This window comes from Carassius gibelio, chromosome A1 (genome assembly GCF_023724105.1).
Source record: "Carassius gibelio isolate Cgi1373 ecotype wild population from Czech Republic chromosome A1, carGib1.2-hapl.c, whole genome shotgun sequence".
Classification (NCBI taxonomy): Eukaryota; Metazoa; Chordata; class Actinopteri; order Cypriniformes; family Cyprinidae; genus Carassius; species Carassius gibelio.
The window spans coordinates 6,014,984-6,031,408 of NC_068371.1; the positions used below are offsets into that span (position 1 = coordinate 6,014,984).

The following is a 16,425-nucleotide window of genomic DNA, read 5'->3' on the forward strand; positions in this document are numbered from 1 at the left end:
CTGAATGCGTCTTTGGGGAACAAAAGTATAAAAAATTACTGACCCCATAGTAGTGGAGCAATAGATAGTGTTGCATAACTTCAACAGAAGTACCTGCACATCAGTACGGTCTGCGATCCACTTGGCCAGTTGCTCAGAGGCAAAGCCAATCCGCTGCAGGTCAAAGGTGTCTGCTCTCTTCGGCTTCCCTTTGGCCGGGAAATGCATGAAGGTGGGTGCAGAGTTCATGTTCAGCTGGAGAAGAGAAAGGAAAGGCAGAACATATGAGAGAAAATAAGAAGAAAGCATACGAGGAGGGGAGGGGAATGATGAACAGAAGAGAAACAAGAGTACAAAACCATTAATATCTGCTAATAAATCAATAAAGCAGCAGGAACAGTGTTATGTGTATTAGAGAGATTTCTTTTAATAAGGAGACAGGAGCAATTGAAGAGCCTCCAGAGGGAGGTAAATTACCCACCACAAGAATGAATGTCTGAAGGGCCAGAGAAAGAGACAGAGAGAGAACAACAGGAAGAAAGAATAAAATGATAGACTTAAAAACAGACAGTTGAAATTGTATTTTTTTTTTTTTACCTCATGCTGTTCCAACTAGGGATGTGCACAAATACATGAATACTCTGAAGTGACAGCAATCATTGATCACAAAATCAAAGCATCTTGTTCTCAATTTTGTGGTCGGTTAGAGCGTCCTTTTTGATGATACCTTGCAGTCCAAGGCATTAGCAATTTGGATCAATAATATTTAAGTGATGTTTACTATGGAAAGGATTACACAATCACTGTGTTCGATTCTGCAGTCATAGAATTGTGAAATCCTTGCAAACTCTGCATTAATTGGGGCAGTTTGCAATTTTGTTCTGTTTCTGCAATTTTTTCAGCAAAATTCATTAACTTTAGAAGAGGGAAAAGTATATCAGCAAATAAAAGTCCACCATTTAGAGACATAACAAATGAATCAATACATGTTCAACCGTACTGCCGCTGTATAGCAGTGAATTCCATTTGCCAGGACCAGGATCACAATTTCACTAATTATGTAAAAAAATATTTATAGGAAATAACTGTACTCCTACTGTGACTAACACAAGTACATCATGATTATTGGGTTTCACTTAAAAACAATCACGAAAAAGTCATGCGAAATGCTGGTGGGGCCATCCTTAAAAATATTCTTGTTTGCCGTAACCCGACCAACCCAGTCAATTTAGGACAGACTCAATTTATTTTTTGCTTTTAGTCCGACCGACTTGCCAATTGTAAATTTGTGTTAAATTTTTTTTTTTTTAAATCTTCAAACAACTAATACAAAAGCAATAAAATAATATGAATTATATTTTAGTAAGTATTGTAAATATATAAATTACCTAGGCTTACATACAAATGAAGTCTAAGTTCTTTCTTTTAAAAGAACACCTGTGACGTCATCTTTGTTTACACTATTGGTTAACGGATGCCACACTATGGCCTGTACGTTCGTTGTCAGAGTAAACGGTTCGCGCTTACAGTAAACAAAATATTTGCGGTCATCCGTTCAGTCATACGGGTTCGGGCACCATAATACATCTAAAACATTCATTAAAACAGCTCAACACCACTTGGCACGAAGTTCTGGTAAAACTGTGCCCAGATCTTTTCCCATCCCTTTTCCCGTCTAGTCTAACAGTGACCGTGTCGACTGTCATTTTATGTTCAAAAATCTATTGCACGAATCGATTGGGCCAACCAACACAAGTTTCGAAAACGAAAATAGGAAATTGATTTTAACGGCATTCTCTCGGAGCACGTCCAGTTTTTTGGAACACTCGTCACACAGCAGCTGCAGCTGCAGCTTCAGACACACGCATAACAGCAAATAATACTTCTGCACAATGTTTCTCTTTTCACAACAGAAATGTGAATTCTGCCGGTATTCAGACAGTCTCATGCATACAGATAAAGATTCGGGCTAGAATTGCCTATGTATGCGATTTTTTTCTCTAAAATCAAACAGGATTTTTTTTCACAAAAGTGACAACCCAACAAAGCAAAGTAAACCAAAATATTTTTTAAGGATGGCCTGGGATTGATTAGGGCATTCATACAGGATGTTTTCTTTCTTCCAAAAGCAGGTGGACTGAGTGCAACTCAGTAGAAGGAAACACATTGGAATAGAGATTTTGAGACATTTTTGCTTTTCTGTAAATAAATTTTTTAACTTTACACACAGCCTAAATATAGCAACATGTATGAGGTGAGATATTGAAAGGTATGTATGTATAAAATCAAACTCTATGAAAAAACAAATCTCAAAGAGTACTAATATGCCATTTAGGTTTAAATAAGGTACAACTTTTAACTTTTGTATCTTAGGGTGCCACCCCAGTGACGGCTTCATTTTTTTTTTTTTCTGAGGGTGCAGTTCCAATTAGCGTTGGGCGATATGGTCATTTTTCAAATCGTCATATCGTCAGCCCGTGGGATTGCTCTACGCAATATTATCGAGCACGGGTGGAGCAAGAGAGAGAATTTTTGTTCCTTGTTCTCTTTGGTCATAGCATAACTAATTGTTATGTTAAACTGCGCAGGTGCGCGAGAGAGAACCTATGGAATCACCAATAATCAAAAAAATATACTTTCAAACATACTGATAAACTAACGTTAAATATAAAAACACTGTATTTAAAACAGCTAGTTCATATATAGTAGGACACAACTGTCATAATGCGTGTCCTGTGACAAATTTGCCATATCTGCGCATGGAAGTTATCAGTCTAAATGTTCTGCAAAATCAGTCAATGGTGAAAATCAATAGTAGATTTCATTTAAAGTCCAAAAGTTTAACACTAATATTGGACATAATTAACATGTTAAATATAAAGTATTTAAAACAGGTAAGTTCATATATTTGGATTAAAGCTCAGCTGAACCGATGCATCAGTCATACAGCACTGCGGACCGTGACATAAATGTGGCATTAAACTCAGTTAGTGAGGGCTCGTTTAAAATATTGTATCGTGTGTGTGTGTGTGTGTGTGTGTGTGTGTGTAATGCGGTGCTGAAGTGAAATAGCTGGGCAGTTTGATAGCCGAATTATAATAGGCAGCCCAATAAAAAAAATAAAAATAATTAACATTATTATAATTTATATATTAATAAGAGAATGAGCCTAATATCGTCTTGACTATCAACAGAGACATCTGCTATTGTCGATATCGCTGAGTATCGTTGATACACAATACTATAGTCTATCGGCACAACCCTAGTTCCAATCCTGTATATTCTTTCTTCTGTGAAAAAACTAAAATGTCAGGCATCTTTCTGGGCTATTACATAAACAAGTGGATGGTAATACGTCCAAGCTCCAAAAAGAGCAAAACATTAATAATAATAAAAAAATATAAATAAAATAAATTGAGTAGTGTGTACTTACACACACACATATACATATATATATATATATATATATATATATAGATATAGATATTATTATTACTTATTTATTTATTTATTTTAATATACTTTGGGGTGATCCTAAATTTAGCTAAGAGATATTCATTTAATTGCATATAATTTCAAACATGAGGAGAAATCATGTAATCGCTGGTGATGAAATAGTCTCTAAAAACACAGGGGAGTGTTATTAACCAGCATCTCTAACACACATCTGTTTATTAGCATACTAATGGACTGACTAATACTGCTGTCCCCATGTTCCGGATGAAAACACATCAAATCAACATTAACCCACATGTCCTCCAAGAAATGGGTTTGGTGCGGGTGAAGAGAAGCCATTCAAGTTTTCCAGGATGTTTTGGCTGCGGCATGCTGGATTTGAGCAAAGCTATTTATTTTGGACATAAAAAACGAAGGACGGTAAAACAATATGATTTTACCCTCCAAGGCTGAATAATACTGAATAATAAATTATATTACATTTAAAATATTCAAATATGCCACATATTCCAGTTACTTTTTGAAGCTTAAAATATTTTTTATAGATTAAACTGCCTAAATGAGTTTCATCTATGTTTGATTATCAGCTAAGAGCATGAAGGATTTCCCTACACAAATTTGCAACTCAGTTTAGTTTTTTAGTTTTTGTATGCATGAAGCAAAATACATTATGCATATGCTTGTTTGCACAGTTTTTGGAAGTGTATATGCATATGAACAGAACTGCATGAACTAAGGCCTGGAACACAATAGACACTTTACAAATCTTAGCCGATTTTAAGACCATGGGAGTTTGAATACCTGAAGACGGTTTCAACCATTTCACATTGATTTCACAGTGACACAAGATCTCATGGAGACTCGCGAGATCATATGTGACTAGAGAAGAAAAACACATGGAAACACCTATCCCCCAAAGACTCCACTAAACTAGTGTACTACTATATAGTTAATGCATTTATCTACATCCACTTATTGTTACACTAACAATGTTGAACTACTACTATATTCAATCACTCTTATAAATGAAGAAATAAATAATAAAAATGAAATAAATGTGGATACAAATCTTAGATTCATTATTATACTAAATGAAGACTAATGTAATCTAAGTTTCAGACTAACTGAGAAATCAGAAAGCTCATTTGAATCTTGTCCACTAGACTTCCCCTGAGGGCTTGATGTCTTTATGAGCTATAGCAATCTGTTTTACTTGAATGCATGAGGTTTTTAATGAACCCAAATGAAAGAATGCATCGAGAAAACTAAAGCAATCAATGTCAGTAGTGCTAATCTAACTGATGACTTTTACCCTAGATACTGCTCTGTAGGCATCTATATGCACAAGGACACATAAGTTCATGATAAAGCTTCTTTCATAACTCTTTAGTGTGCAAATTGCAGTTGAATAGGAGGCTTTAAATTAATGTGCATGTTCTGTGTCATAAAGATTTTCTTCTCTATAATTTGCTTCTGAGGAGTGTGACATTCCATTATATCGAAAATAGACAGGGAGCTATTTTCCATTTGATTTTTCTTGCTGCTTTTTAAAATCTAATTCCTGAAGTTGTCAGGCTCTGACAAATTAGAAGTTGAGACCATTTGAGCATGCATGTGGAAGAACAGATCTGTGTATAGCCAAAAGAATGCAACCGAGTAAATGTGGTCAGGAAACACTTTTCGTCTTTTCTGAGAATGGTTTGATTTGATTTAAATTATACACTAATTTTATACGGTTATTCTTAATGATGCACCGTGAACAAGGTCCCAATTCGTTTTTACTTTTTGATTCCATTACTTTTTACAGTCGTGAAGAACAATTTTAGCTGATGAAATATGTTATACATGATTAAATTTCCTTATAATAATTTCCATACCTTTTCAAGGCCAGGCTATTTGTAGTTTAAAGAAAGAGAGAATTAATTAATTAATTAATATAATTATTGTTGTTTATATAATTAAAATAAAATAATATATATGAAATAATAATAATAATAATAATAATAATAATAATAATAATAATAATTATTATTATTATTATTATTATTATTATTATTATTATTATTATTATATAGATTTTATTTTAATAATAATCTTAGAAGAACCATAATTTGGATCAAATGAATTTGAAATGTTTAAGCAACAGTGGAATATATTTACAATAGTCAAGACATGTTTTCCACTAATTGTGAGAAAAAGTTTTAAGTAATTAAAATATGCAGTAATTGCATATACATCAAGAATATTAATAAACAACACTATATACCTACATACACACACAAATTCAATATTAAAAAAAAATCGCTTGATGGACCAGACAAATTAATGTGAATCAAAGATAAAGACAGAGTTGCTGAATGTTTACCTGTTGAAAGACGTCAGCTCCTTCATCATAATCCACCACCGTGAAGAACAGTTTGTTAGAGAAGGCCGAAGAGTATCGCCAGGAGTTAGCCAGAACCTGATATTCCTCATTAGCTTGCCTGCGAGGGGGAAACATTTTCAGAAGCAGAAATACAGGTCACTCATTACAAGAAAGCTAGCAAACTAAAATAATCCTAAAAAGAAGAACTTAATTACAGGAGTGTCATCTCACTGTTAGTTATTATAGTGATTGCTGGTTATTACACACTGTGTTGACAACATAAAAAAACATAAAAACACAAGAGGGACAAAAGAAAGAGACAACACTGTTAATTAGGTATCCATCCTTCCACAGACGCAACAAAGATGTCCACCTGCAAGTTCCTGTAAAACCTCACTCTGATGTCCACCATCAATAAATAAATAAAAAAAGAAATGTAAACATTGATGATGTTTAAAAAAAGCACTCACATCACTTCAAAGAGCTCATATTTTCTCCCATATACTCATGCAGACAAAACAGTCTTATTTCTATGGGTTGCACGGCACACCTCCAGTTCTCCACCTTCTGTAAAGGTCAAATCCAGATAACCCACACTCACATCTTAGTAAAAACTACAGGGATCCCAATCCCCTCTGGATCAGTTCATGGAATGTTCATAATTGTAATTCAAACATTGCTCAGAAAACAAAGTACATCCAAATAGTGCCAAGCAAACAAAGCATTTACAGATTGAAAGTGTCCCTTTTAAAATCCAGTTAAATGCATCAATAAACAAAAAACTAGTGGTAAAAACTAGTTTAAAAATGCATGATTATACACATTAATGTTTTATGTTATGCTAAGTGTCCTTTTTCAAAAAGCAAGGCAAGCTTATGTTAACGCAGTCAAAAGTCCTTCAGGACTATGGAAAAATGGCATTTAATGAATACCTTTGGGGAAATGCACAGCACTGACTCTGTATTTGGAATGATATATTAAAAAGAACATTATAAAACACCTGATATTAAACAAACAAAAAAAAAATGGCAAAACATTTACATGCTGCGATGCAGTTATAAGAATTCATTAAGGATTAGTTAAAAAAGTCCTGATAATTTTAATTTACTCACCCCCATTTCATCCAAGAAGTTCATGTCTTTAGTCTTCAGTCACAAAGAAATAGATGTTTTTGATGAAAACGTTCCAGGATTTTTTTTCCATATGATGGACTTTAATAGTGGCCATACTTGTTTATTTTTTAAAGAAAATTACAGATTGTTTCGCTAGATAAGACCCTTATTCCTCGGCTGACCTTCAGACCATTGGCCACCATTGAAGTCCATTATATGGAGAAAAATCCTGGAATGTTTTCCCCAAAAAACCTTGATTTCTTTGTGACTGAAGAAAGAAAACAAACGTCTTGGATTCCATGGGGGTGAGTAAATTATCAGGAAATGTATATTCTGGAAGATAACTAATCCTTTAATAGCAGCATTTTCTGTACTCCGTAAATTACATTTAAGACCCCCCCCCCCCCCATGCTATGTAAGATATTTAAAGCTTTCAATTCAGAAAAGTTTTAACTTTTAAGGACCCTTGGACAACATGTAGGCAGTGATTCAGTGAAGCTGAATGATTTTAGGAAGTCCAGTGCACAGTAATCCTTTTTTTTTTTTTTGCATTTTTTTTTTTTTTAAATATAGAGCCTCACACACCTGAATCAATCATATGTGCATTGCATAAGTCTAATATAAACAATGCTTGCATCATGACAAAATTGTATTAACAATTCCTCAGGCTGAAGAGGGTCGATTGACTGAAACCTTGGTAATAAAATGCAATGCAAGTTTGAGTAGTGTGTAGAATAAAAATAAAAAATCTTCAAGTTTAGAGATAATTTAATTAAGATTGCTTCCATTGTCCTCAATTGTAAGTTGCTTTGGATGAAAGCGTCTGCTAAATGACTAAATCTAAATGTAATGTAAAAATTAAGACTTCTATGGAAGCTTGTTTTCAGCACAGAAAAAAAGAAGGTTACAATTTTCTCAATTGTAAGATATAAACCAGCAAATCCGCGATGAAGAAAAACAAAACAAAACAAACAAAAATAATAAAACAAAACAAACAAAAAATAATAAATAAATGAAATGAGGTTCATAAATGTGGGATAAAAAGCAGCAGGAACCTATTTTATTGCCTTTCCTGTTGTCATTATTATTATTTTTTTAATAAAAAAAAATAAATAAAAACAATTCTTTATAGCTGTAGTGAAAATGCTATAGTGGGAATACATTTAAAGAACTTTTCAGAGAGAGTTTTCTAATAGCTAAAGATGTACAGTAGATAGACTAGTCAAATAGTCAACCACTGTTATCCATACCTACAGTATTAAGAACAAATTAATGCATAGGAAGAAATAAAACTATTAACTGGGTGTGAGAAAGACAGGGACAGATATGGAGAGGAAATAAGGAGGAAAAAATTTGAATATACATAAACGTGATTTAAGTAGACAGCAGATAATTAAAAAAAGCATTAGGGGTCACGTTGTTGCGACAGGGTGACTGGGTGTTTAAAGGTCTATCTGCTTTAAATGAACTTCCTCTATTTTGGTAGCACACATGACTGTTCCACTCCGTTATCTTTATTCAGTGAAGCTGGTTGATGATGTCTGAGAATTCTGAATAGGACTAGTTCACTCTCTGAAGCTTAATATTCAGCTGAGTAATACGTCTGTATGAGCACGGAGTCATTTTACCCGGCGATTGAAGGATAATGAGGGGAGAGATGGATGTGAGGTGAGTGGATGGAGGCTAAGTAGCTGTCGTAGGATAAATAGATGGGAATGATGCCTGGGGTGGGGGATGCTTGGGAATAGACAGATGCACAAGGTTTTCTGGTGGTGCTCTTGGGCAGATCAAATCTTTATCTATGACTGTGTTTACACCTAGTATCATAATTTTACTTCAGTAAATACAGCATTACTGTATACCTGTGGACAGACACTAAAAGATGAATGTTCGTGTCTTACCTGCAGACGGAACATTGTCTCTGGGGTTGTAGTGCGGTGAACATCACAATGACAGAATAGTTCCGAGGTGGAGCCTTAACATACCTCCGGAACTTATCGCCGTTCATACGGATCACAGAACGACGAGAACTCCACTCCATCATTTGCTCCACCTTCTCTGCCAACATGTTCTAGAAGAAACAGATAGGGATATCGAAAAAGATAGAGTTGTATATGGTTCAGATATTAAGAATCTTTGCAAACTTACTGTAACACTAACATAAAAAACAAAAATGAAAAAAAAAAACCATTAGCCATCATAAGCAACTTATTCTTCATAAAAATCTAACAACAACAAAAAACTATTAATAGTGGCTTCAGGTTTTACAATTTGGTTGAATTTTTCATTGTTTGTTGATCACTAGATACAGAATATCAGTGGTAAAAAAACAAAACAAAAACATTGTTTCAACAAGTAGGGATGCCCTGATACCGATACTGGTATCGGTATCGGGCCGATACTGCACTCCAGTACTCATACTCGTACTCGTAAAAATGACCCCATACCAAAAGCCGATACCCACAGAGCATGTGAAAAGAGCTGTGACCAGAAAAAGAAACACTGACAACAGAACAACAAAGAGTACAATGGAGTTATTAGAGATTAATGACATATATTAAGTACATATAAGTAATTAATATAATGGTAAATATTCGATATACACGCCTGTATAGCGGATGTGTATGAGCTGATAAGCAGAGCGCGTTAAGTGGATTGAGCGTGCGGCGGCACAGATGCGCAAGCTTCTCGAGTGAATATCAGATATCACAGACAAACTGGAAAGTTTGTAATTTGGTCGGATATGTCAAAAACAACAGAGCAAAACAGTGCACAAGTTACTAAAGTTATTAGACGTTAAGGAGAGTGAGAGATGTGTGTGTGTGTGTGTGTGTGTGAGAGAAGGAGAGCGCGAGACTCAGAGAGCGCACACTTCTGTTGCATAATCTTGATTGCTGTTCCCTACATTAGCGCATGCATTTGGATTAAACCTAAATCATAAATATAAAACAAATTTATAGGGGCATTCACTATAAACAACTTTTATTGGAAACATCAAGCATTCACGATTAAAGCAAGAGTGAAACTAACAGACTGAGTGAAAAGCGCTAGGCTAGAAGTGTCTCTCTCATTCTGCACCAATGCAAACATGAGCGCGCAGCCATGTTTAGCTTGCTTTAAAATTATGTTTTTTTATGTACTCTTATAATGTATAACGAGTGGTTCCCTGCATTATTTTAGGAAATAAAATATTTTAATTTTGTGATTACAGTATTGAGTTGCTGCAATAGAGCAGCTCTAATGCGCCATTAAAATGAACAGTGAAAGTAAAATTAAGTGCGGAAATAATTGAAGGAAAATCTGTTTGCTAAAGGAAGCCAACTAACATTCTTCTTCTTCTTCTAATTTTGTCTCTGTACCCAATATTTGTAAGAAATTACACATGCTGTGAAAATACAGATATCGGTGAGTACCAAAAATGTAAGTATCGTATCGGGGCTCGTTCTGAAAAAAAAAAAAAGAGGTATCGGTGCATCCCTATCAACAAAGGGCAATTTCAAATTTATATATTATAACTTTAAAAGGTGTCATGGATAATTTGTATAATTACTTTATTTCCAGTAATTATTATATAGAAATTTCTAGAACATTAAGAAATTAGCAAATAGGCTGAATGTGAAGGCAGAAAGTGAGGATAGCATACACTTATATTAAGAGCACACCACATAATACTAGACCTCAGTTTCGTCATTATATTAAGAACAGAGAACAGGTGTGACACTCTTTACTTCCCTCCTTCATAACATTCTGTTTTCATTCTTGCACACAGGTGTGGAAATCTAAGAATTCCAAAGAAACCAAACGATCAAAGCTGATTTAGGTTGTTTATTTAGTAACATTTGGAATATTTAATTCTTTAGAATAACACACACACTGGGTCGTTAACAATAACACCACAAACATGCATTAAGAAAATAATATTGCATATTATTCCATGTCACAGTGAAATTAAATTGCAATAACCAAATAACACTAATGAACAACATGCACTTTGTAATTAAATTGTTGGAAAGCCTACAAAAGGTAATGCTATTTTAATGTAAAATAAATTGGCATGTATTAAGCATTACCGTGAAAGTGAAAGTGATGTGTGGCCAAGCATGGTGTCCAATACTTGTAATTTGTTCTCTGCATTTTTCCCATCCAAGTGTGCACACACAGCAGTGAGTAGTTAACACACACACACACACACACACACACACCTAACTGTACTATAGCCTCTTCGACCCAATGCCTTGTTTCTTTTCTCTTGTTCTTATCTTCTCTCTCTTTCTCCTCCCTCTCTCTTTTCATCAGCAATAATTTGTCCTTTTATATATTTCTGTTCTGCTTTTTTCCTGCCATATTTGACAATATGTCAGATGTTCTGGCTCTGGGCACTCATTTGTTTAAAAGGATGATCAGAGTTTTTGACTGCGTGTAAACTCAAGGGAACGTTGCATTATTTAGCTGCATTTGTTGTGGATTGAACGAGTCTGACAGAAAGGAGGCAATTGATGGCTCTGTCAGTGAGCCCAAATTGAAACATTGTGCGGAGGTCACCCCAGGCTTGACAAGATAGATGTTTGTTAGCATTGGAAAGGAAGCAGGAAAAAAAGAGCTTCTTTTAAAGCTTATTCATGCAGTTCAACCTCTTCTTGCACCCTCCTCAGTTTTTCTACAAAGTAACGCAAGTAGTGGTGGTGTGTAGCCTGGTAATACCAGACTCTGCTACTTCACTTTGCTTCGTAGACAGAGTCTGGAATGGCATAATAGAGAAGTGTTTTCTCTCTCGCTAGGGGGCTTGTCTGAAGTTTAAAATCATTGGTTACCCGTAGCCAATCAGATACGTACAGCCGCATCGAAGCACAGAACTCAAATCTATGATTGGACTTCCACTGTAAACCTGTTGTTAACACATGATGATGCGAGCGAAATACCGGAGTGAACATGGCTGTAAACGACTTTTGCAGTTTGAAAAAGAGTTGAATGTTCTCCATAACAGAGCGAATTGCATCCCGTGTCTCGTTTCCCATTTCCGCGGTCGTTTCGGTTTTCGATTTATCTAACCTACAATGTAAAACTCGGCGCTAAGCATCTACGTCACGGCTCTCAGCCCGCCATCTGATCGTTCATTGGCCCGGCTGTTTCCAGACCGGTGGCAAACAGAAAGCTCTGACGCTGTATCAGACTGAGTACAGAAGCGAAATGAAATTGAGCGGAAGTAGGAACATTTTTCAACTTTCTGCTAATATATATATGTGAGTTTTTTGCAACGGAAATACAGGGATTATGAAATCATTCTAGCCCCGCATATTTTGCTTTCTGAAATCTGTAATTTATGTGGCAAAAGAGTATTTGAAAAAATGCGACCCCGCATAAATATATATGCGGCCTTTGGCTGATTATGCATTAAATCAAGCGATCACATAATCGCGTTTTTCTAGAGGGACTGAGTGAGGTGCACCTGCACAGCTCTTTCCACCAGACCACTGTTACACTTGCATGAGAAGAAAACATAAAAATAATATTAGCAGGTGGCCATATTTGTCATGCAAAATAACTAAACCAGAACTAGGACTGCAGATATACATTTGCTATACATGGTTGATGAAAAAAAGTAGTGCTCGTGCGGAGCTGAACATGTAATTTCTCTTCCTGTCTCTTTTGTGAGCTTGTCAGTCTTCTTTAGGAAAATGAGGAAAAAAGGGTTTCCACCCACAATGTCCAAACAGCTCGGCTGTCAGTTTAGCTGTCAATCAGACTGGCATTAATGACGTGCAATGCTGACCACGATGGGTGGGACCAGCCGAGCGTAGAGAAAAAGAGGAACACAGTCCAAACTACAAAAATGAAACAGAGCCCATTTCCTTACGTTTGATTCTAATCATCTATTTTCTTTTATTCCTTCGTTCTATTCTTCCTGCATTTATTTCTCTTGACCAAAAGACTACAACCCAAATCAAGAACTATATCCTTGTTTCCCAAAACAGAAACAGCCAGGGGTGTCTAAAGAATAAATCTCACCATTGTGAGCTTGTATTTTAATCATCTCCTGTCTTGCTTTCTCCAGCACACCTTCAGCAGGTGCTTTGTTTAGGTAATGTGATGGATGTTGTTGACAGCTCATCCCTCAGGTGGGCCTTGCTGAAGGAGACAAAGCACATTGTCTATCCTCGGAATTGTTTGCCTATGTGTGTGTGTGTGTGTGTGTCACATGAAGACTAGGATTCTATAAAATACTGAAAGGCTGATTTCTTCAAAAAATACCCTGCTGAGGCATCTTTTTTAGAGTTGATTATCATAAAAACTGTATAGTTGGGAACCTTGCAAGCAGATATTTCAGAGAGAACTGTGGAATTTCAGTCATTTTATTTGAAATTCAAAGTGGTGCACATCTTCACTGCCCAAAATTTTTTTTTTATATAAATGTATATATAAATATACACCATGCCCACAGTGAAGTATTGTGGTGGCAGCACCATGCTGTGGGGCTGGTTTTCTGGAGGGACTGGGTATCTCATTAAAAATAAAGAAAAATACTGCACAAGGAAGAAAGTTTTCTCAGATTTTAGGGCAAATTAACTCAGAAGTAGCTAGGGTTGGGTATCGCTTGAATTTTATCGATTCCGGTTTGATTCTGCTTATCGATTCCGATTCTTATAGATTCCTAGTTTCGATTCCAATAAGATAAAAATCCAATAAAAAATAAATAAATAAATAAGTCAAACATTTCAGATGTCAAACATGTATTCTGTCTTTTTACAAATCATTCTGTTACAGCTGAATAACTTGAGCAAAAATCAGCAGCCTACAAAACACTGCAAGAGGAATTTTGCCTGTTCATAATTGAACAATTGTCTTTAATTTAAAGGGTAACAAATAAAATAAATAAAACAAAAGCGTGCAAAAAAAAAAAAAAAAAAAAAATCAATACATTTAATACCAGTAAAATGCAAGGAATAAAAAAATCTACCTTGTAATTAATGCACTTTGGATAACAGTCTCTACTAAATTAATAAAAATATGTCCTTGGTACACCTGACATATCACCAGACAGCAATACAAGAACACACATACTCAGTCTGACACATCCCAAACAGGTCAGAAAGAAAAATTCCTGCTCATTTTCAAAAAGCTTTTTTTAGCTGACTGAATGTTCCCACACCCTATCGGCATTCTGACACAGGGCATTTAGAAAAAGCTACTCATGCCACAACAAAGGCCTTGTGTCCTGACAGGTGGTGATGCCACAGGACCAGACAAGCTTCGGGATTACAGCGAGGCTAATTGTTGCTACTGTGACTTCTTCTATAAGCGCTGTCAAGACGGACTGCTGGAGTGAGATAAGAGGGAGACAATGTGGGGTGCAGACTGAGAAGCTGAGAGAAATAATCTTTAACTGTCACTACCTACACCTGCCTCTGATATAAGACATTGCCCATGATCCCGTTCACTTTCACACCCACCAAAAAAAAAAAAAAAAAAAAAGAGAGAGAGAGAGCTTGCTGGAGAAAACGTGGCAGTACATGTCCACCAGTACATTAACCCTTGTGCTGTGCTGAGAATCTTTTATCTAATTTGGTGCTCCAGGTCAAATATGACAGGCTTTGTCAGAATTGCTTGTAAATCTCTCATTACGGTATATTATTTTGGATTCAGGCTTTTTGTCAACTTATTTTTTCCAATTAACATAGGTTTTGTCATTCATTTTGGAAATCAACTCAGTGAAAAAAGCATTTTGTGTGGTTAAACCTTTCAGATCACTAAAAAAAGCACGTAATCTCAGATCAATAAGGCCTATGATCAATAAGTTTAAAAAAAAAAAAATTTGGAGTATAATAACAATGCTCTCTTATTTTTATTTATTTATGAATTTATGTTTTAGTGAGTGGGGAAGTGGTTATAACCAGGGTTCTAAATTAACTTTTTGATCACCAGCCAATGTGAAATCAGAATTTCCACTAGCCATTTTTTTCCCCAGTAAAAATAACAAATTATGGGTGCCACTGAATGCATTTGATCATTTTATTAACATTGTTGGCATGAAAAACACATATAAAGTACAATGCATACAACAAAATATACATTGACTCAAATTTAAAATGATTAGTTCCCACCACGAAATTGCTTGTTTTGTTTTTTTCTTTCGCGTAACTTACATGCGGCAATCCTGACAAAGTATTTAGACATTCTTGTGATCAAACACAAGCCAGTCATGACCCGCAACTTGGCATTACATTTTGTTTTCTTTGTTTCTCTGTCGATATCCTCATCCCCTGCCTCGTTCCTCTTTTCACCCCCAGAAATCTGTCCCAACCACTGCCGCATTTAGTTTATAATCTTAATTTTGTTCTTTAATAGCTAACTCCCTCCTCTTTCAGTCTGTGCTCCCTGCTCTGGCTCCATTCGTTCTTCTTCCTTGTGTTTTCTGATGGACGCTCTATTCGTTTCCATGTTTTTTCGCGCTGGTTTCACTGCAAACTGCATGCAGCCAATGGGCATATGAAACGTAGCATTACACTGCAGTGTTCATGGGAAATGTAGGAAGTGCTGCCAGGGGGATAAATGTCTGAGAACAGAGCCTCATGTCATGCATCACCAGCCAAACTGGCTAGTAAGTTTTAATTAACACCCGCCAAAATGAATTTTAACCCGCATTTGGCGGGTTGGCGGGTGTTAATTTAGAACCCTGGTTATAACTGGTGTGAGCGAAGTAACTCGGTTTTAGTCCAATGTGAGAACATAACATTTTGGGGAAAAAAATTACCAAAAATTACCAGAACACAACATTAATGGATTAAAAAGGAAGAGGTGTTCAATACACTGTAGCATAAGCACTGTTTTACCTGGGCGAATACACCAAGAAACTGCCATATATTGTGGAAAAGGGTCTTTATCATTCAGTCATTGTTGACTAACTTAAGTTCTAAAATAAAATAAAAAAAAATATTCTCTTTTTATTAGAAGTTAAATTTGTCCTAGGAATTTATTGACAGTTTGTGTGAGATTCATTCTCCTGCATTAAACACAAAACTAACTTAAAATGTAACCATTTTCTCTCTCTGCTTCTCCTTAACTTTATTGCTTTCCTAAATAACTCCTCTTTCCTCTCTTTCCTCTCTCTCTCTCTCTCTCTCTCTCTCTCTCTCTCTCTCTCTCTATGCAGCTCTAGTAGTTTTGTTCGGACGCCACATACTGCGCCGGGACATCTGTATCCCTGCTGTCATCGAACGAGACCAAGTCGGTCTCATTAATCTCTCTCTATTCACAACACTTACCGTCTGCTTTTTTTAACCCTCCACACACACACCACACTGAGCGTGGCATCCATCACTCCCCAATGTTGCGCACACATCCAATAAATAATCATCACCTCAGCTCCAAGAGACACGACTCTAAATGCGATTTGTGCAGGTGGTATCAGAATGTGGGCTCATGAATATGCAGAACGAACCTGGTGTGAGAGTTTGCCGGGACAGTGGGAAGAGATCTACATTGAATATCAATGAAGGACCGTTTTTAGGGAAGCAG

General features: G+C 35.9%; 1 protein-coding gene across 1 annotated transcript in view; it reads right to left on the reverse strand.

Annotated features, from left to right (window-relative positions):
- The window catches only part of tusc3 (tumor suppressor candidate 3), a 73,275-nt gene that overhangs the window by 35,662 nt on the left and 21,188 nt on the right, over positions 1 to 16,425 (reverse strand). The window contains exons 2-4 of the mRNA XM_052571140.1: positions 8,814 to 8,983; positions 5,801 to 5,918; positions 94 to 234 (exon numbers count right to left, since the gene is read on the reverse strand). Coding sequence (XP_052427100.1) covers positions 94 to 234; positions 5,801 to 5,918; positions 8,814 to 8,983 — 429 coding nt within the window. The remainder of the gene's footprint in view (positions 1 to 93; positions 235 to 5,800; positions 5,919 to 8,813; positions 8,984 to 16,425) is intronic.